Source organism: Balaenoptera physalus (genome assembly GCF_965194825.1).
Source record: "Balaenoptera physalus genome assembly, chromosome: 12".
Taxonomy (NCBI): domain Eukaryota; kingdom Metazoa; phylum Chordata; class Mammalia; order Artiodactyla; family Balaenopteridae; genus Balaenoptera; species Balaenoptera physalus.
The window spans coordinates 48,221,577-48,244,997 of NC_138897.1; the positions used below are offsets into that span (position 1 = coordinate 48,221,577).

At 34.7% G+C, this 23,421-nt stretch overlaps 1 protein-coding gene across 3 annotated transcripts in view; it reads right to left on the reverse strand.

Annotated features, from left to right (window-relative positions):
- The window catches only part of ASXL3 (ASXL transcriptional regulator 3), a 188,286-nt gene that overhangs the window by 120,988 nt on the left and 43,877 nt on the right, over positions 1-23,421 (reverse strand). For 2 of the 3 annotated variants that reach the window (XM_082415962.1, XM_082415961.1), the window contains exon 1: positions 1-23,421. This exon is cut by the window's right edge and continues 11,362 nt beyond it. In XM_082415962.1, coding sequence (XP_082272088.1) covers positions 1-78 — 78 coding nt within the window. In that variant the 5' untranslated portion in view covers positions 79-23,421. The other variant, XM_082415963.1, reaches the window with a different exon arrangement.

Genomic DNA, 23,421 nt, shown 5'->3' on the forward strand with positions numbered 1-23,421 from the left:
TTTGAGAGCATAGAGGCCTGACTTTCCAGGGATTTTGAAGAATGTTCCATCCCCTATTCGAGTGTTAGTGTGAAGCATTGCATTCAGACAGGCTAATGGAGAAGTTCCACTAGAAAATAAAAGTGTGCAAAAAATGAAGCAGTCTGAGACGCAGTTTCTGTGGCAAAACTGTTCTCAGTCTCTTAAGAAAAAAAAAAAAAAAGACCCCTCGTATGCCTTTTTAAAATATCCTCCCAACCCCGAAAACATCTACATTACAATAACAGGCCAGTCCAGTTTCGCCAAAGTTAATCAGATGCATCTGTCTTATAGGCTTCAGGCAAAAAGTCTCCTGAATTGAAATTATGCTTTTATTCATAAAGCAACCAACACTATATTTCAAAGAAACCAAAGCCCAAACGTTTGTGTGGTGTTATTTTGCAAATAATACCATGTAGCCTCAGGTTTTAAATATTACAGACAACTTGATGGTTGCACTTGAATGATCAAATAAACTAAGTTCAAGGACAGCTCCATCCTATAGGTTCAAAAGCAACAAAAGAATAATAAACCACAGAAGAACTGATTTGAAATTACAAGTATTTAAGTTACTCATGGGATTGCATTTCTCACAAGGCCAAATAAAAATCTATATCTGTGTTTATATCTCTGATACAACTTCTTCAATGACATCCTTTCCTCAGTTCTTTATTGGTCAAATAAAGAAATACGTGTTTGGGAATTCTACCCAGCTAATAATTATGTTCGGTAGTAAAGATGCAAGTGACTAAATTATGAAAACAGATTTTTTTAAGAAACCAAACAGCATTACACTATTGATTAAAATATCAAAACACATACATACAAACATTATTGAAATGTATTCATATACTTAAAAAGATGTTTATGAAATGTATAATATGTATATATTTCCTGGGGTACACTTTAGAACTTTTTTGTGTTTTGTTTGGAAACTGATATTTTTGTGCACTAGAATTTAGAGGTAGAATTGTTACTTTCATTTACTTATGTTTCCACATACATTTTACTTCCTAATATGCTAAAAGATCAATATTTGGTTGAACCAATAACGATTAGAAGCCCTACTCCACCCCATTTACCTAGTAGGGGTTCTGGGTATGTAATCCAAGATATCCTGGGACAAGAGAACCTTTAGGATATTAAGGCTTCAAAGTTTGAATTTCTGTGATAGAAACATATTTTTATGTCACTAACTAAATTAAAAGTTTTCTAAAAACCAAGATTATCCAATCTCTTACTTACTATGAATACTCACCAATAAAATGAAAAAGCCAAATTTGCTGAGCTGACACAACACACAATAGCAAGGCAGCATATATACACATCATGGTCATAAAGGTTTATAAGTATTGTAATAAGAAGAACACTTTATTATTTTAGGAAACAGCTTCTCTGTGCCAACACATCAATATGATTCCATTTGGTTTGACAGGAAGCCAGAGCCCTAATATAAATTTGGTCATAGAACAATGCAGTTAGAACACTGAAGTACACATAGAAACAATGCTGGACGTTTATGTAATATCTTTCCTCTCGAAGCTTCTACAAGCTTACAGACCTCATTTCATTATTTTTCTTCATAAAAGATGTTCTGCTCATATGTAAAGTGGGCCAGGCATACCTTATAAAGTAAAATATATTCATGTCCCAGAAATAGCTGTCCATGAATAAATTCCAGATAAATAATGCTATACATGGTATACTGAAGACTGCAAAATATATTTTTTTATCAGCATTCTCTTCAGAAAATGCACAGACAATTTGAAGCTGGGAATTATTATGCCAGATTTGTGGAGCTTTAATTTGGTGAAACTGTCAGAAACACAGATTTTTCTGTAGGGACTTGGCAAGAAAATGTTAACACTGCAAGTAAAATAGAATCCTATACATAAAAATGAAACAATGTAGATGTTTTAAAGATATAACTTAATACAACTGTGCACCTATCAAACCTCACACACACGCTTCCTGTTATTTATTCCTAAGGTCTTAATACACACAATTCCAAGAACTCAGATTTAGAATATTAGAGAATAATACAGATTTAAAGACAACTAAAAGATACTGAACGAACATAATTTACTATCACTAGAATTTACATTTTCTTTCTAGGTTACAGTAAACCAAAGATAATTGTAGAAGATAAATTGATTATTAAATAGCAGTTTAATGCTATGCCTGCTGCAAACATAAGTGATAAACACCCAGTTTCATATAAATAATAAGCTCTGTTGAACATGAATATATTATTAAATTATACTGTTTATTAACTCAATAAACTCAAGATTTACTGTGGAAATATTTTTTAAAATATGTAATTTACAATCACATGACAATAGATCTCCAAAAGTCTCAATGACTACTGTAATTTTCCCAAATCTTTCCCAAAACAAACATATGAAATTCGTTTTATTTCAAAACTATATAACATTTGCATTTCAGAAGAATTAAAAAATACTTTGCAATCAAATGCAAATTTTACTACTCAAGTCAGTGGTTGATAGTCACTTAGTTTTAAACATATCACTTGCATTTCTTCATAGAAAAAAACCCAAATTATATAGTTCATTTTATTTAAAACAATAAAACATTAGCGTCGAAAGAGTGAAGTACTTACTAAAAAGGTAACTGTTTTCTCCACTGCATATACATAGGAAAGTGAATTTTAAAAATCTTTCATACCCTTTACTTATTGCTATTATTCTCAACATTTCCATAAGGTCTAGAAATTTTGGACTGCTCTCCCTGAAAACATGAATGTCTTAATTAACTGTCATTGAACAGGAGTAAATAAAAGTCTCATTTATGTATTTTTATTATTTTAATATTCAGAAAAAACAGAACTAGCAAATATACCTAGGCCAGCTTTAAAAAAGATACAAACATACATTTATACATCTGTATATATTAAAAAAGCACAATGACTTACTGTGGGTATGAAAGAAGATGAGGCAAGTATGTGTTAAAAGTCTGTATTCTTAGATAGCATGGACATCTTCTATGCAATATTTCTTAGTTTTAATTTAAAAAATTTGTTCACACTTAACGCAAGAGTTAATCACCTCAGTCAGAATTTAAAAGCTTAAATTTCTGGAATAGAATACGTGCATGTGTACACAATATATGCAATAATAAAACAACATTTAAACCAAAAAAAATCTCTAAAATTTCAAAAGTTACTTACTTTCTAAAATGATGAATTGGAAGAATTGCGATATCCCAATTTATAAAAAGAAAACAAAAAAGAAAGGAAGGAAAAAAAAAGTTAGTTTTCCAACTTAAAATGCAATTCTACATCTTACCATTTCAATAAATAAGACAGTGTACAAGAAACACACCAAACTCTTAGATTTGGCTGTTGGCAAGGAGGAAAACACTGGAGGACTGGGGTAAAAGGTGAATTCTACTTTCTTCCCTAACACTTCCATAATGTTTTCATTTTGTCCACAAGCCTCATATAGTTCCACACTAGGAATATAATTAGGAGTAAATAAGCAGGACACTATTTGCCCCCAATTCTTTTCTTTCTGCCATTCCCTGTAATTGAGCCCTTCTCTATACACCTGCCAGGGTAGATATACACCTTATTCTATTTGTTTGTTTTCCTCCTTAGACTGTAGGGTTGTGGAACCCTTCTGGTTTGTTTTCATTTCCCACAACCCCTGAAGCAGAACGGGGTGGAATTTGGAGGCAGGGGAGCAGGCATAATTTAAACTGTCTAGACATCAAAGAACCCCCAGAGATGCTTTGCAGAGCCCCAGTGCTGTGTGAACTACAGAAAAACCATTGCTTTATCACATCAAATTGTTGACAGAACACATAAAATTTTACTAATAGTGTACACTTGGTGAAGAGAATGGATGGCCTGTCTATTTTAATAATTTTAAAAACCAGAACGAATATCTGGGGAATGCAATTGGAAGAATATTTACACACGACAAAGAAAATATCATCGTTGTGGTCCTCTGTTCCTTTCCATATAACATAATAATGCTTTACAAGACAGTACTTAAGTAATCCAAATCTTAAACTACTTTACTAAGTATCTCTTAATAATAATTTTAGATGAAAGCTATTTCCTGCAAACATTTTAAAATCTCATTTTGCAATTATGGGAACATCAAAAAAGTAATCCTGAACAACTGAAGTCTAAAAATTCAACAAATTTAAGGAGCAATTATTAAGCAGCATTATTAGTCTGTTATTGTGCTGCCTTATTAATATGAATTAATTGAAACAATTTTATGTTTACTCTTTCAAAAAAATTAATAATAGTTCCTTTCAAGTATTTTCAGTGTTGATAGCCTAGAGAAAATATCTTAATTTTAAAGGATATATTTTTAAGGGGAAATTATGTGGGCCTCTGGGGTGGAGGTAACGTTTCAGTTCTTTATACATAATCTTAGTGTTCACTATGTGAAAATTAAATTGTTTACTTAGGATTTGTGCATTTCACTTTATATATGTCACATTTCACAAAAAAATGTTTTTAAAATGTTAAAAAAAACTCAATAATGCACCCTTGGATTTACTTATGTATTTACATATTTAATGGGCAGGTCACTACTACTAATAGAAGAATAAACTATTTCTACCATTGAATGTGGATGAGTCTTGAACACACATGCACAAGGGTTATATCAATTGATAAATCAGTAACCTAGATGATTAAAAACTACCCTAGAATGTCAAGCCAAACAAACTTCTTACTCTTGAGAAATATTACTGCTAGTTTGGAACCCCCCAGAACAACTGAAAAATAAAAACTTAAAAGTTAGAGTCCTTTATATATATGTTATCTGAAGAATCCCAGCACATAAAATATTAGCCAAAAAATGACCTACAGCAATTCTGAAATTTGATTTTGAAGACAAAAACAATGTCCCAAACTTCACAATCCCTCTAAGAGGATCACTAGTGAAAGTTTGTAATGGGCACTGACTTATGACAAATAACAAATATTAGAGTTATAAAATGTTAAGTATGATTCCCAGTTTTGCAGATATAACTGAGACTGAGAGGTTAAGAATCTTTCTGCAGTGAAATAGCTAACTGATACAGCTGAAACCCAAATTCTACTCTGATTTCAAAGCCCATATAAACATATAAAAATAAATAGGAACAACCAGTTACCTCAAGAGAGGGGTCATATTTAAAAAGAAGATAGTTTGCATTTTTCTATGTAAAGAATACCTACATGATTTTCAATATTCAACATGTCTGTAGGGTAAAATTAGAGACTTAGTTCCAAGTACTCTTTTATGAGGTGGGGATATTGAGGCAAGAAATAAAATTACCAAGTGACACATGTTGTACAATTCAATTCTTAAATTTAGAGAAACAGTTTCAGACTCTAAACCTAGACATGCATCTCTGATTGGCTTGAACAGTATACAAATATATTATTTGGGGAATATAAACAGGCATTTGAACTTAGACTCTGTATCCACTTTATGGACATTACCAAGCTACCACTAGATAGCCTACAGTGATTCATACAGCCATATTCACTAAACAGACCTTTTGTTTTAGGAGACAAGAATTTCAAAACATCAATACAAGGAGAAAAGTTTGCTTGGTATTATTTTAGAATAGGATCTATAAGGAAATTAAGAAATGGCCCTAAAAACGTGTAAGCTAAAGCATATAATCTAAATTATAATTTTTAAAGGCCTCCAACTAAAATATGAGGTGAGGTGGTTATCTTTGATTATAGACATTAAGGAAAGAACACACTGCATGTATAGCTGAATATTGGCGATTGTATCTCTACAACTATGCATGTCGTGACATGCCATATTACCACTGCTATACTAAGAAAGGCAGTGGAATACAATGAATAAGACTGTGACTTCTGGAGCCATTCAGCCTGAGTTCAGCTGAGGCTAGACCATTTACTAGCTCTATGACTTTGGACTTCACCTCTCTGGGTCTCAGGTTTCTCAACTACAAAATGTGGATAACAAAAGTCACTATTGCCTAGGGGATCATTCTGAAGATTTAATGAGTTAAAACATGTAAAACACCTAGAATTATGTCTGGCATATTGTACGTGTTCAAAAATTGTGAGTTATTATTATTAGTATTATTATTTATTACTATTATGGCTCAAAGTAACCAACATCTAGAGGTACAAAGGATGGCAAATGGAAAGAAATTATATATTCTGCAGCTTGTTTAAAGAATTGGTTCAGGTAATATTTTGTCTGATTTCATTTTTGTTTCATTAGTAAAAATAAGTGAAGATATGCAAGTGTACATACCCCTATCTCACAGCCTTTCACATGTGATAAATATTGAAAATAACTTATTCAGTAAAGGTAGAGAGAACAGAATGATAATAATAAATATCTATTATTATAGGTGCCATTTATCGAGCATCCCTAATGCAACCGGGCTTTCACAACTATTATCTATATTCCTTACAGTCACCATAAAATGTAAACATGATTCCTAGTTTTACAGATGTAACTGAGGCTGAGAGGCTAAGAATCATAGTGCAGTCAAATAAGAACTAAGTGACACAGCTGAAACCAAATTCTACTGATTCCAATGTCCATGCTCTTTCCACCACCCCACATTCTCTGTCCATAGAGTTGTTTCTTCCACTTAACTATCCTTGGGTACTACAAAAGAATATTTAGCACTTGAAGGAAACACACAAAGAAAAGCCAGATGCTGGAAAATGGTAAGATGTTGGCTCCATCTTCACTCAACGTTGCCTGTAACAATGACTCCCCCAGTAAATTTCAAATAATAAAAAGAAAGAGCTAGATTGCGGAAGATGACACTGTTGGTTGTCTTGTTCAGGTACTGCTACCCTATGAAAACTAAGGAAGAAAGACCTTTGAGAGAAAATGGTAGAGAATTTAGATCCGTAATTGAGATGCCTCTTTGTAGAACTAGATCATTAAAGAATAACACAATCCATTAGTTGAATAAATATTTATTGAGCACATTATATATGCCAAACTAATCTCGAAATAAATTTGCGCTCTGACAGTGCTTTGTACAGAACAGAAATGCAGGCTGAGCTGATCTGAATTCTCTGAATACATATGAAATGACAAGGGATTCAGGAGAAAGGAGCCTTGAGGCATGTGCCACAAAAAGAAGAAAATCATTTGGAATTTAGATGTTATCCCTAGTTTATTCTAAGGAGATGACTGAGATGGTATCATGTGTGGATTTCTTCTATCACTAATTCCAATGCAGAATTGCAGAATTCCAATGCAGCCAACCCATGGCCATTGACGGCTCTTCAGGACTTTATACTACTTCCCCACAACTATAATCTCAAAGAGAATACTTTCACTTATGCCAAAAACACCCACATATCTTCCAAAATAAAATAAAACAGTGGATTTCATATATTAAAGAACAGACATTGTAAATATATTTGGTATGATAAAATAGATTCATATAAAAATGTTAATTTCTATGTTCTACTTGTAGCTACTCATACTCTCCCATTTTGTTAGCAACGGCTAATATTACAGTGTTTCTGAATGTGTTCTGTGGGATATTAGTCCCAAGTGATGCTCAAAAAACTGTCAAAGGAGTTTCAGAAAAGCTGCATTCTCCCTTTGCAAACTCACCAAATACATTAACAGTATACACTAAAGTCTCTGAAAAATCTTACATAACTCCAGAAACCTACTTAACTCAGTGTTTCCTAAGCATATATAATTTTCAAATCCTCCCCACAATAATATGTAGCAACATCCCCTATTACAGAATGCAAGAAATATATGTGGGGAAATGCTAAACTTTATTTATGGTTAGGGTCATTAGGAAAAAGTACCTAGCGGGGATACTCCCAGGAATATTTTATTAGCAAAATGCTTAAAAATTATTTTAAAGTTATATAAAATATTTGTTTCTCTGTGAAAAAATAAAGCAGTGTGATGATTCTTTTTCCCTGTGTAGATTTATAAAATCGAAAAACACCCAGGCGCTTTAAATAGCATTGAAAAATTTACAAACAGTATCCACATATAAATGAAAATACTATATATTTGCAATATTATATTACCCAACATAAAAGTCATCTTACTCATCTCTCCCAGTGGAGATCTTCCTCCTGATTCTCTATGTCTCTCACTCGGTGACGGGTACCCTCCTCTTCATCACCCAGGAATGGAGCATTTCTCAGACTATTTGAATTATTCTGCCTCAACAACGTTCATCTTTCAATATACATTTTTTACTTCCTCACATCCTAATTCAAACAATCTTTACGTCACAAGAAGACAGTTCTATAGCTCCTACCCCTACCCCTGCTTTCAATATCTCCCTGCTGCAATTTGGTCTACCCACTGGTGCCAGAGCAATTTTCCTGTTAAAAAAACAAAAACAAACAAATGAAACACTGCTCAGGCTTCAGGCCATGCCATACACCAGATTGATTGACTGCTTTTTTCTTAATCAGCGCTTTTCACTGCCCACCAAAGGAAGCACAGAGCCCTTGGCTGACATTAGGATCCTCTACAGTACACTTGGCACCTCCTTCATCTTCATCTTCCCCAACTCTCAGATTACTCCCCGATTCCCAGACTACTCTCCTCTGATCTGATCCAGCTCAGTAAACCATGTGCTTCTGTGGTTTCCCATCTCTCTATTTTGGCTCCTGTGAAACCCTCTGCCTGGAATTTCATCCCACTCCTTGCTCCATTTACCATTCAAAATAAAATGCTTAACTACCACCTGTATGATGCCAATAAATTAAATGGTCACCAGTAGGTTATAACTATAGATATAGATATACTTTGTATATACATAGCCTTCTGTGATACCAGGGTATCTCCCTCACTGTATTACAATCTCAACACTCTGCATATCCCTCATGGTTTCCTTCCATCAAAATTGTTTACACTTCTAGCTCTCCTGCCCTTACAACTTCCAACCAGTCTGGGAACTCCACAGGGGATAGACACATATTTATTTATTTGTATTATCTGACAAACAATCCCAATGTACTCAAAAGGTGTTTGTTGAAATGAACTTAGTCACTGTTATAAAAATTGTTACAATCACGAATTTGTAGACATAAAGCACTCACAATGAATATCATCTATATTTTATTGAAACTCCTGACTACAATTATGTGTCTCAAACACCCTACCTACTACACAGGCTACATGGCCATCTTATATTGGCACGCCCTGCATTCCTTTCTCTTAGGAACTTTACCTTATTCCAGTTCAGCCATCAGTGAAATGGTCCTGATTTCCCCACCAGAAAGGCTAGCCACGTTAAACTATCTGGCCAAATTGTGGGAGTCTGAGTATCTCTGGGGAAACTGATATGGAAATAAAGGGGGTGAGCATACGTTATTTTCAGTAAAAACATAAGCTTACTGTAACGGTACAAAAAATATTAGCTAGTGACCACCTCTGCTTCCACAAGGATGGAGCCTGCTGAGAACAGAGTTAACCATAGGCAAGCAGAGCGAAACATAGGAAGAAAACATGGGGGGGGAAGATGACGTCACTTGGACTCCTGCATTATCTAGTCACGTTGAAGTTCAGCCTATTGGATGTACAAGTTAAGTAAGCCAATAAATCCCCTGCTTATTTTATTTTTGACACTTGTCTAATAGGCTAAGTGATTTATACAAGCTTATCTCATTTTTCTAGGCCTCGATGTTCTCATCTGTAAAATGATGAATTCAAAACAGGTATGCATTAAAGCTCTACTAATATCTTTCTGGTTAAGGCTTTAAGGACAATTAATAATGGTTGGACAATTGGCATACTGTTGATTCTAGCCACGCCGCCTGCCTTTATATTCCCTTCATCTTCAACATCGTCTGTTCTCCTCTCTTCCTACTCATTTGTCAAGGATGCCTCGCCTTCACCTCCTAAAAACTCCTAATTAACTCTCCCGTCCATAGTGATGGTTTCTGAACCTCTGTAGGCATCACAGCCTGTCCTGTGACTGCAGCATTTAGTTCTGTGCTATCTAATACCTCGTGGCTCAGTGGTAATCAGCTCCTTAGGACTTGTTCCCCTCATAGGGCCCTGTCAGACTCGGATGCTCAGAAAACATTCAGTGGCTGGTGATAAGCTAACATTTCATGATTTACAGAAGAGAACAAAATTTGAAGCTTGGCAATACCAAACATTGGCTGAGGATGTCCAGAAATAGGAACTATGAAATACTCTAGTGAGAATATAAACTGATACAACCAGTTTGGAAAGGCATCTGGCAATATCTAGTGGGAAAAAAGAAAAAAAAACAGGTGCGCATGCTTTACAGATCAGCAATTCCACCTTTTGGTACAGTCCCTGGAAAAACTCAATGCATATTCACAAAGAGTCATTATTTGTTCAGGAAAAAAACTGCCAATAAATTAAATGTTCACCAGTAGGTTATAATTATAGATATAGATATACTTTGTATATACATCGCGAAACTATAAAATTCTGAACCACAATAGTACACAGCAAATCTATGACACTGATTGCCTCTGAGAAAAGAAGGAAATCAAGGGAACTCCAGCTTTTTCTGCCAGACTTTATTTAAAAGAAATCCAAAGCAACTATGACAACATGTCCACATCTGTTAATTCCAGCTGGTGGTTGTTGGTCTGATATTTTGCTGTATTTTCAAAAAAGAAAAAAAAAAGATTGTTGATGATTTTGTTCTTTTACCCATAATTTGGCTTCTCTCTGATTCTGTCAGAGCCTTCTCCCCTGTGTCAACTTATATTAAGGTTTAAACACTTTTATGCAAGCAAATAAATAAACACATGGAAATTATATGAAAGTGTAAAGGTACATCATTATACAGAGTTAAAAGTAATAAATCCCTCTCAACTTCCCCCAACCACACCCATTGCTTCTGAAGTAATGACTATTAAAGATGTGCCATGTTTTTTTCCCAGAGCTTTTCCTATTTTCATTCATATATATGCATATATTCAACTCTATGGTTTTGTATTTTAAATTTCTTTTCAACAGAAATGAGAGCTGTTAGTGCATACCAGTAGATGCATGCTTTTTTACTTAATAATATGAATGAGAAAATTTCCCATAGAATATTATTTGCTCTTAATGTTCTATAGAATATTAAATGCTCTTAATATTCATAAAATGGTCTATCTGATAGAGTAGATATGTTGTACTGTAACTTTTAAACTATTTCCTTATTATTTAACATGTAGCTTGCACCTAATTTTAACCATTCAAATAGTATTGCCATGAAGAATCTGGTATATATGTCTCCTTGTAAGTATGCTATAGACTGAATGTTTGTGTTCTCCCCAAAATTCATATGTTGAAACCTAACCCCCAACGTGGTACTACTGGAAGGTGGAGGCCTTTGGGAGGTGATTAGGTCATGAGATGGAGCCGTCTTGCATGGGATTACTGTTCTTATAAAAGAGACCCTGGAGAGCTCTCTCCCTCCATTCCCATGTAAGGACTCAGTGTGAAGTCAAACATCTATGAACCAGAAAGCAGGCCCTCACCAGACTCCAAATCCACGGGTGCCTTGACCTTGGACTCTGCAGCCTCCAGAACGGAGAGAAACAAATTTCTGTTGTGTATAAGCCACCCAGTCTACGGTATTCTGTTACAGCAACCCCAACAGACTAAGACAGTAGGTATAACTATTTCTCTAGGATAGATTCCAAAAAGTAGAATTTTTGTATAAAAGTGCGCTTTAAAAATGTTGATAGTTACTTCCAAATTACCTTCGCTGAGAGTAACTATTTTCCCCACCCTAGTCCATGGTGGACAGTATTCATCTTTAAATTTTGCTGATCTAATCAAATGAAGGTAAAGAGGTCACTCCAGGCAGAGAGAGCAGCATGAAGAGGGCATACAGGGACAGAACTGAACATGATCTGCAGAAACATGATTATTTGATATTTCCAGAGCAGTGAGTGGGAGGGAGAATAGGGTTGGGGTCAGATTCCAAAGGGAAGGTACGCACCATGCCAGGTACATGACAGTTATACCTCAGTTTAAACTCCCTGGTGAGGAGCTTAGACTCCATGCAGGAGATGATGGAGAGCCCCAGAAGACTGTAAGGAAGGAAATACCCTTGTCCTGCTGTACACATGAGGATAGATCCAGAATGAGACAGGTCTAGAAGAAGACAGATCAATTAGGAGCCTGCAATACTAGACTGCAGGGAAGATAACGAGAACCTCACCAGAGAAATGATGGTAAGGAAGAGATGTGGAGAAAGAGTCAAGAAATACATGAGAAGAAATATGGGGGACAAAAACCAGGAGGTACAGAAACTCACAAGATGTGTATGATGAGGTAGCAGAAGGAATTTAGGATTGCTTCAGGGGCTGGGGGTAAACGCTGGTATAATGAGTTAAAATCGGCAACATAGAAGAGACAGTTTGGGAAAAAATATGGTGCATTTAGCTCTGGACTTACTAATTTAAAGGTATGCATCCAAAATTCAGATATACACATGCATCACAGAGTTAACGCTGGGGTTAGAGACAAACACTGGGGAGCCATCAGCATATAGATGGTATTTGGAAAGGTGAAAATTGAAAGGCACAGATGTAGACTAATAAAAGAAGAGAAAGTGACTGACTTGAGCTTATTACATTCCAAAGTCAGAAAACTACATGAGAAAATATTTCTGAGATGAAAAAAGGAAAAAAGAATCCCATGAAGAATTTCATTACAATAATATGAGGTGTAACTCTAACTTCAGGATATGACTATTTTAGAAGTCAGAATAAATCTCTGTATTCATAGGTGGAAACAACCCATAAGTAGGAAATTACCTAGACGATCTTGCCAGCAGGAACCCTTCTTTTAAATACAGTTTTTCTTTTAAAGGGTAATATAATACACACTACCAAATGTAAAATAGATAGCTGGTGGGGAGCAGCTGCATCGCACGGGGAGATCAGCTCGGTGCTTTGTGACCACCTAGAGGGGTGGGATAGGGAGGGTGGGAGGGAGATGCAAGAGGGAGGGGATATGGGGATATATGTATACATGTAGCTGATTCGCTTTGTTATACAGCAGAAACTAACACAACATGGTAAAGCAATTATACTCCAATACAATAAAGATGTTAAAAAAATAAATAGAAAAATAAGAATGCACATAAAAAAATAAATAAAATAAAATAAAATAAATATCAGCCTGATGGCAAGTGCCTCAGGTTTGAATCTCTACAGGAAAATAATCCTAATCCTGTATTTTGACCAAAAATCAGTAGATGGATAACTTAGATCCTTGGCTAGTTTGATTTGGTATTCTTTTATCTTGACTTCTAGTAAGAACATTGCAAGACTTTTATAAAGGATATAACTTATATTACTAGAACCACAAAAGATACTAAAATAAAGCTACAGACAAAATTATGAATAAAATATATATAATGAAGACATATACTTACATATTGGTTATATGTAAATAATATATTTTAAATATTTTTGTATTGTTTTTGCAATGTTTTTTTTGCTATTTATGATGTTTGAAATGTTAAAAAGCACCCAGAATAAAACATTTGTATTAAACTTAAAAAATAAAAAATAAATAAAATAAAAAGTAATATAAGAACATTACTAAAATATCTGTCAATTGAAGAAAAGATAAAAAAATAACTAAAAAAATCTCAACTCCTTAAAACAACTCTGAGCATTTTACAAACTTTCTTCTAGCCTGTGTTTCTGGCAGGTTTCTATTTTAAAGTTATAATTTACCTAAATATTGAATCACAGTATTTTATTTTATATTACACCCTGTTGAAACTACTACACAGCCATAATAAATATATCGAATGGTTAAAAATATTCTATCAACTTGTTTCAAGCCAGTGGTTTTCAATCTGGCTGTGCATTAGAATTTTTAGGGGAATCTTTTGAAATGCAAATTTTGAGGTAACCCCAAACTTATTAAATAAACATCTCTGGTGGAGCCAAGGCTTCAGCATTTTCTTATGTTTTTCCAAATGATTTTACTGCACCGTCAAGTTTCAGAATCACTGATATTACTGGTGAGCATTTATGTTCTTTATTCATAATTGAAATAGCATTGATGTGAATATTTTAGGGTATATGACACTTTTTTCCTTACATTCAAAGATATTTTAAGATAGGCTTACAGAAGTGGCATTATTAATTCAGGAGATATAAATTATGTAATGACCTTTTGCAAATAATGCCAACTGGCTTTTCAAGTGAGTTGTTTTGGTTTACACTGTCACCAGGAGTATATTAGTAGAAAGCATCATTTGGAGTCAGGGTGAAGTGCTTGCACTGATTAATTTATTAGGTAAACCAAAAGACAATCTCCAGTGGCTCTTTACCTTGCATTTCTGTGATTATTAGTAAGATCAAATCTTATCCACATACTTGTTTATTCCCTAGTTTTATGCATTGAAGCTCCTCTGTTCATGACCTTTGACCACAATGTTCTAAGGTCAACATTTCTTTCTGTTTTAATAATCTTTTTATATAATACTTCTAGCTTATATTAGCTAAAAATATTAACTACAAATATTTTCTCCATTGTCACTTAATGTTTTGTTTTTGATCTGCAAACACATAAAATTTTATGTAAACAATTATGTTCATCTTTTCCTTTGTAGTTTATTTTACAGCTTCTGTAAAAAGTCATTCCCTCTCAAAGGTGAATTCAAAAGTTAGATTTGAATTTTTCTAAGTTTCTCCAATGCTATGACTTTTCATATTTAAATTTTCAATCATGTCTGTATCTTCCTCAATATAAAATACAACTAGCCATTACATGTTCCATAAACACTTAAAATGTTTATAAATATTTTTGTCCATTACTTCATCTCTAATTCATCCTCCTACCCCTTCTCTGCAGAAGGCTCCAGTACTACTCATAGGAAATTCCTTGATCAGCAGAATGTCAAAAGAATTCAACTCAGAGTTTTGCTGGCTATGGGAAAATTTTTACCTTTAAATGTTTGATAAAAGAAATGTTTAAAAATAACTACACCAACTACTACTGTTAAGATCGGCATTCATACCACAGGACAAATGTCCATTTAATTTAGCTTTCTTCTCCCTTCCTCCCTCCTCCTCATCTTCTTTGACCACTTGCATTCTCAAGACAGTTTGTTCAGTAGCAGTTGTCTGCTTTGATTAAAAGTATTCCCATAAAAAGATATTTAATAAACATAGCCTTTTGCTATAAAATAGAAGTACTGTGAAATTCAAACACCATAATTACTTGAGATGGCATGAAATACATCCACAAAATTCAGACAGAATTATAAAGTAAAAACAAACTTGAAAAAGGAAGAATAAATACAAAGGCCAGTGAATTTAAGCATCCTTTCCTTCCCCAAACTTAGTATTCGACACCTAAAAATACATCTAAGAATCTGGCAGTAGGCTTAAAAGAAATTTAATACACCTAGTTCTTGTTTTAATTTCACCCTCTGGGAAATATGATTCATTAGAGACATAGTTGGGAGTAGGGATTGCAGAAAAGCAACCTAAATTAATACTCTTCTGTACAGAGGAAAACAGTAAAATAAAGGTAAGAATGGCTAGGACCAATGCAAATGTAAAAAGAGAATAAATAATACTGTTTCAGGCTAATTTTGTTTGAAAACTATAAAATTATACACACATACATGTTAATAAATTCCAGAAGTAATGCTACTAATATGTTATATATGTATTACCTCTGTTTCACAGAAATAAACATCTTCCTTAGGAAAAAATGCGCATTTTGATGACCCATGGGAAGAAATCTATCTTTAGACAAAACAAGATTTCCTGTACATTATTTAACAGCAATATCAATGTTCCAACTAGGCACACAGAGACCCTCCAAACAACAAATCCAGCAACAAAACGAGAGAACAATATGTGAATATAATCGGGGTGGAAAAGAAGAGACTTTGTGACCCAAGGTAATAATTCAAGAAAAATTATTTTAAACCTGGGGCCCTATTTACTCAACTAACTAAATGGCAACTGATTAAACAGTTACTAAAATTATAGAGAACTATCTACGCTTATGTAACAATAAGACGAAACGGTCTTCTGCCTTCATTCTTCAATGTTTCAAAAAAACAAACCTTTGGGTATCATGGCTTCTGTCCAGTTGGCAAACATCTTATTTAAGAAAGCACAACTCCAAACCACTCGTTTAATCTGCTTTAATATTCTTGAGGGTTTAAATAGCCACTTAAAACTTTCAGGAAATAGTTCCTCGATGCACCTGCCACCTCATTTCATGAAATCAATATTTCGCTTAAGCTAAGTCAGGAAATCTTAAAGTGCTGAATTCAATTATGACCATTACTTCATGAGCTGCTAGTAGATAAAACACAGCACTGAAGTTGAAGATCATTACAGTTAAAAAGCTTTACTTCTTTGGGGAAGTGGGGCGTTTTCTAAGGTACCATTAACATAATTGATAAGAGCATATCATGTTAGGATAACAGTAACAACTTTAATATATAATATATTACCTTTCTATTGCCAAATGTTAGTTTATAAGCACAGAAACAACATTCTCCCTGGCTATGCCTAAAATAAATATATTGGGATGGTGGGAGACAGCTGTCTATCAATATAAAAAGGAAAACTGATAATATTGATCCAAACTTCATCTAAAGATGTAAATAAGTATTTAGTAAAATCCACATATATTACTAGTTAAGGAGAACACAAAAATTCACCACGTCTTCAGTCACAAGCACTATGTTATACGTGAAAGGCAATGGTAAGCTGAGGTTCCACATAGAAAATCTTGTAGACACATTTAAAAGAATAAAAAGCTTTTATAAACAGTAAACACCTGGTATTGGTCTTCAACTGCTGTCTCTCCTCAGATAACTACTAACTACCTGATTGGCTTCCATGCTCCTTCTAGTTTCCTAGGGTCCAATGTGGGGTATCATTACTTCAATTGCCAAGCAGAAAATGAACAAATGTCCAAACAAAGAGATAAAATTTGAAATTCTAAACCTCTTCATCCCATAAATGCTAAACATTTGATGATCGTAAAATTGTTCCTTGTGTCACTTGGCTTGTTAAACTGAGTTTTAAGAAAACTCTGGAAATTTTCAAAATAAATGTTATGCTAGTACATTCCTATGTCTCTCATTTCCTCCTTGATTTGTTCATGCCTTCTAATAGGCATGGTTTTTCTTCTTCTTTTTTTTTCCTTTGGGACCCCCTCTTCAAGTCTAACATTTGCCTGGGGCTTAACATTTGACTGGATGGAAAGACTGAGCTTTGGAACCAGCCAGATCCAGGCTCAAATACCAGAGCTTCCACTTATAATTGTGTGAAGTTAGGCAAGATACCTAACTTCTCTCAGCATCAATTTCCTCATCTGTAAAATGAAGAAATAACACCCACTTCTCAATGTTACCCTGTGGATTAAATGAGCTAAAAAATAGAAACTGCTTGGCTCAGTGCCTGACATGATCAGTTACTGCATAAATGTTAGTTTCCTGCCCTTTTGCCAAAATGACAGTCAACAGACAGTTCTGATGATATTTACAGACACACAGATCTGTTTGTTCTTTTCCGTTCTTTACCTGTATTCTACTCTTAATCCTAATAAACTTCCCCCATGTTCAACACTCAGCAAGCTTTTCATTACCGTAAAGGAAAATAACTGAAATAATATTACATAAATAAATAACAGCAAAGAGGAGGCACCAAATTTCTAAAGAACATGTTTGAAATTGAAGAAACTCTGGCACATTCTCTCTAAAAACTTAAAATGCCTGAGCAGTTTAAGGAGAAGGAGAGGCAGTATTTACTAAAAAGTGCAACTCAATTTGATTCTTAGTAAAACAGGATTAGAATATCGAAGTGCTCTCAGTGAAGATAAAGCAAAACATTCACTGGGGAAAATCAGCCATCACCAGCAAGAGTATTTATTAATGTAGTCAGACTGCTTAAAAGAGCCCCAAGCAAACGGGTGAACAAGCAGACTACAACTTCTGCAAGAAAGATCACGGAGGTGCAGTCAGTGTTCACAGGGAAGAAGGCTCCGGATATATACCAGAAAGGAAAATAAAACTTTTCTGTCTAATGTTGCAATAGGATTTTTGTGTGTAGATGAATTTGGAGTCAAAATATGGCCAGAGTTTACACAAACTGTAATTCAGATAGAGAAATCAGAAAGCACAGCAGGGCCTCCCAACTTTTCACTTTCCAACAAGTCACACTTTCTCAGTTTCGATTCTAATCTGCACTGTCACACGGACAAAACAAAAATAACATATGTGAGCGACACCGATCTGAGAACCACCCTCATAACCTTCTTCACAGTCATTCAAATCACTGCCTGGCCTCCAGGTGGCCAGTTGTCTCCTCAAACCCACTAAACATGAACCGGGGAATGAGTGACAACGACGGCGTTCCTCCATACGGGGGGACCCTCGATGTCCCTTTTCACCCAACATCACTAGCTGGTACCTACCCGGAAGGAATGAACGGAACCACTCCAATGCAATCCCAGCCACTCCTGCTAGTTCAAGCATTCGGTTCAGCATCACCTCATGACCAACACGAAAGCAGCTGAGGCTCTAATATAATCATCATGGAAAGTTGTCCCAAATCCTTCATTCGAGGAAGATCCTTCATACACACCAACGCTGTCTCCAAGCCATGCCGGGGTCTGAAACCAGACTGGAAAATATTATATATGTGTATATATAGTAAAACTCCCACAAACCACTCTTCTACTATGTCACATTTATTTACAGCTGCTTAACCCCTCCTAAATATGTATATATATGTATGTATGTATATATATATATATATATATATATATAGCCTTCTCAAGGTGAAAATATGAACATTCAAGGAAAGATCCTTTCCATAGTAGAAGGGAAACTGAAAGTATATGAAGACCTGGTGCTGCCTGGTAAGGTAGTTGAGGTGGTCCCAAATGGAACATACTTTGTCCTGAAGGGAAAAGAGAAAACACGATATTGGTTTCCAAGGCTAGTCTTCGAAACTTGGTATATAGGATCAAACTCTTCCGATATTTACAAAACAAAAAACAAAACAAAGCAAAAAAACCTTGGCTTTTTCAGGAGATGGGAAGGCAATGCCAGATGAACCACTGAAGCTTTGTTTGGTATTACCAAAGTGCCTTCTACCTCCTGAATCCCACTGGGGGTCACCACTTTCGTAATCCTAACTACCATTGCCTTGACTGCATTACTAGTCTCTACTGATGCAGGAGCTCTATGCTGACTGCCCTTGCTCACTGTGCAGACACAGGCAGCAACCTTTAAATGAATAACTACTTCGAATGGTAGGAATAATACAAAAAAAATGATCAATGGGCCCCAACAGCTATTATATGTTAAAGAACAAGAACAAACCAACTTTAAGAATACCAATTTTCCTTCTCACTTCTTAATGAATAGGCTTCTTAGAAACAAAGTGACATTATATAGAGTCTTCAAAGTTTAACCAGAGAATTCACTATTTTTATCTTCTTGAGACTTCTGTTAGAAGATTTAAGACTATATATTTCCTTTTTGCTTGCCCCTTTCTCCTGAACTAATGTAATCCTGAAAACTATAACTTTCAATCCCAGTGCAAAATTTTACTAAGTTTCTCAATTTCCAGAGTGTGTCTAAAATAAAATTAATTGGGTTAAATCACTGCAGCAATTTTTTCTATGTGCTTACCCTAAAATATTATCTTCATCAAGGAAATGGCTATCTATATGAGCGTTCATCATATACAATTCCATTTAAAATTAATAGAATTGTCTTCTAATCTCCATTTCATTTACTCTGCTGGCCAAACTCATCCCATCCTTGCCAGTCACTAAAATGAAAAAGTTTGGTAATGTCCTTCGGGGGTACTATTTCCTCTACCCACTCAGTATATACTTTGCTTCTCAAGTCAATTATTCCATTGATGTCAAATATCCAGAAACTGTGTAGACAGATTTGGACCTGAGATTTATACCAAACATAATACTCATTATGTTTTTCTGGACACTCTCCACTAACTTCACTGCATCTCATAAAAAATGACACGTCTCTCATAAGGAAAATGCTGAAGGGATCACCTAGGCTAAGGACTCAGAAAATGCTACACTGAAAGGAATAGATCACTTGATTGCTTAGCTCAAACTTACAGTCCTCTTGGTGCTTAGTAACATACAATGCTTTTCCTCCTAAAATTTTAAGTCCTCGTGTTTGACATATTGACCCTCTGTTGCATAACCTGTGGGTCTGGCCAAGTGCCATGAGTATAAGAGTCTTCTCAAACCATCCCTTTTACAGATATCAGCTAACAATGTCTATGAGTAATGTATGTTCAGTCAAATAAATACCTGCTGAGATGTCTGCCATGATCTAGGAACTATACAGGATATACAAACATGAGTAAGATATGTCACTAGCTGTCTTGGAATCCATAGTTTAGTTGGGAGAAAAACAAATAAACTAAAAGAACTGTGACAAAGATACATTAAAAACCACCCTTATAAAAGAAGGGACCATATTTCTGCCTGGGAATTGAGGGGAAAGTATCCAGGGGAGAAAATCTGCATCTTAAATCATGAATAGCTATTACGGTGGCAGTGACAGTAATAACCAACAGAAGCTAAGGCATTAGCATATATGTAATTTACAAAATCTTGGAAATCAGATCACTACTCAAAAGTAAAATATATTCTATCCTATAGTATTTAGTTTACAGACAGCAAAACTATTTCAGTATAATGGAAAACTCCCAGTATAATATGAACATTCAGTAAATACTAAAGTCAAAACTGTGAGAGCCTTAATGACAGAAGCAAACAAATAATGACGTAGATTTTCCCAGAAATTAATCGTTTCCTACATATTTAAATGCAGACCTCCTCAGAGAGAGCAAAGTGGTTTTGTTTACTAAAGTCTCTTCTCCAAAATTTCATTTTGTGTATGTGAAGCTTCTCAATCAAATTTCAAACAAAATTTGGATGAGAGTACAAATACACAGGACTCTGAGACACATCGTTTTCCCTCAAAACATACAAATTAGATAATTAATAGGAGGCACTGTCAGGATATGACGTTTTTTACACATATAAGTTTGGAGAGTGGAAAAGCAGAAGAAATACTACACCTATACTGTACATTCAAAAGGCTAACGTGGCCCAAGTATGAGAGCTAGCTAGAGAAATGCACCTTCCAAGTTACAAATAAGATCGTCCTCAAAGCATTTCATGTAATGAAAAACAGTTTACCCACTGGTACACTGTAAATCGGGAAAAATCCCTGATCCTAGAATCCCAGAATTAGTCATTGGCAGATATCATATTAAAAACAATTCAGGCTCTGCTTCGTCAAGTAACAATGGTTTTAAATCTAACCACTGAATCTGAGTTAAGAACACAAACTAATTAGAATCCCTTTCCTAACTTCTCATAAAATTTTAGATTAAAAATTATGTATTAAATCATATCATATACTTCTTATTGGAACGTGACTCTTTTGGCATCAGTGTGCCAAAATACTACTGTGAAATATCTTAGAATACAAATTTGACTTGATAAGCCATTCAATCTTGATTAATTTTTCCAAAGTCCTACTAATGCAACAAAGTGTGAAATCTCACGAATCAAGTATACAGTTGATGGTACATTTTAAAAATTATTTTATCCTCATTTCCGCCCTACCATGCAGATAAAGAGCTATAATTTTCCTTATTTCACTGGAGAAAAAAGACAACAAAAAAAAGAAAGAAAGAAAAGAAAAGACTGAGTGACTTATCCAGGATAACATATTATGTTGGAAATAGAAACAGAGCTGGAATTCAAATTTCCATTCAGAAAATATCATGAGCCTATTACATAAAGGGCACCATGGGGAAGAGAAGATCAATGAGACATAAACTCTACCATTAAGGAAAGTGCAGTCCTATTATAACAAGAGAAAATTTGAGACAGTTTATTAGATACAACAAAGGAACACACATATTATGTTATAAAGGAATAGCAAGGATACAATGATGAATTAAAGCTAGAGTTAAAGAACCCTTCACTGAGGGGGTGGTATATGACATTTGAATTGGCTTTGGAGTGGGTGGGTAGAGGACAAGAAATAGTGAAGGTCGTTAACAGGCTGAGTAGAGTCAGAGAGACTTGGAAATATATGTTAATATTGCATAAAGTTAAATATATAGGTATTTTCTCAAATGTCACAAAATTATAATACATATTTAACCTAAATCAAGCCTAAGCATGAGATTTAACTTAAAAATAGATACAGCAGAGGCTGGTAGTTATTCCCCAGTAACTACCTTTCCCTATCTCCCACTTTTTAGCTGGGAACCAGCCTCCTGCAACAGACTATACTCTCCAGCTTCCGGTTCAGCTAAGTGCAACTACGTATCTGGCCAATGGGACATGAGAAAAACGGATGCACTCAACGCTTAGAACAGAACATATCTAAAGAGGGACTGTGTCTGCCTCTTCTTCCACCTGCCGCTTGGAACATGGATTTGGTGGCAAGTCATATTAGACCATGGGATGAGGACAGAATACTAGGGACAACAGAGCAACACGACAAAAGGACCCTGGCTCCTTGGATATCCTGATATAACAAAGCTATCTTATCATTCCTGGGACTCCCCACCTTCAGACTGCAATGTGAGAAATGAACTTTTATTTAATTTAACCACCTATTTTGGGACTCCATGACACCCATGCAAACCTATACACTAGCTTACATAAACACCTATGCTATAAAATAAATACAAATTCAAAGTATATTCTTGGACCTCAATTCTCAGAACTTGAGAAAAAAAATCTGAAAATATTTCACTGCAAAGGATTTATTATAATCAGCAATATGCAGTTGTTGTAATAGGCTTTCAAATCTATTTTTAAATTTTAATCTATATGACAACTCTAAACAGTGGAAAGGCCAGAGATCAATATTATCATATTAAAGGTGAAGAATAAAACAACAGATCAGGAATTCATTACAAAAAATCTTTGACAGCTCCAAATTGTATTGGGTTTCACTTTATTTAATCCATAAAATATTCATTACATATATTTCATACTATATTGATATACTGAAGATCCATTTATAAAGAAAAGTCAAATGAGTTATTAATGCCAGAAAAAAGAATCAGTAAATGAATACTAGATTTTTACTGTAAGTTCACACTAGTTGACAATGTTTTCATTTACCCATTGGACTTCTCAGGCCACTCAATTTTATTGTGATTACATTTAAATATTGCTATTCATTTTTTTACAGAGAACAGAGGAAAATTTAATAAGTAAACATAAATTAAATATATTATCATGGCGTGAATGAAGAAACAGAGCAGGCTGCAAGAGTCCAGAGGGAAAATCTGAAAAGAGAAAATGGGGGCTGGATGGCCTGTGTGCATCAAATTGTCTGCAGGCAAATCTATTCGCCCTTGCTTCACAAATTACTCGT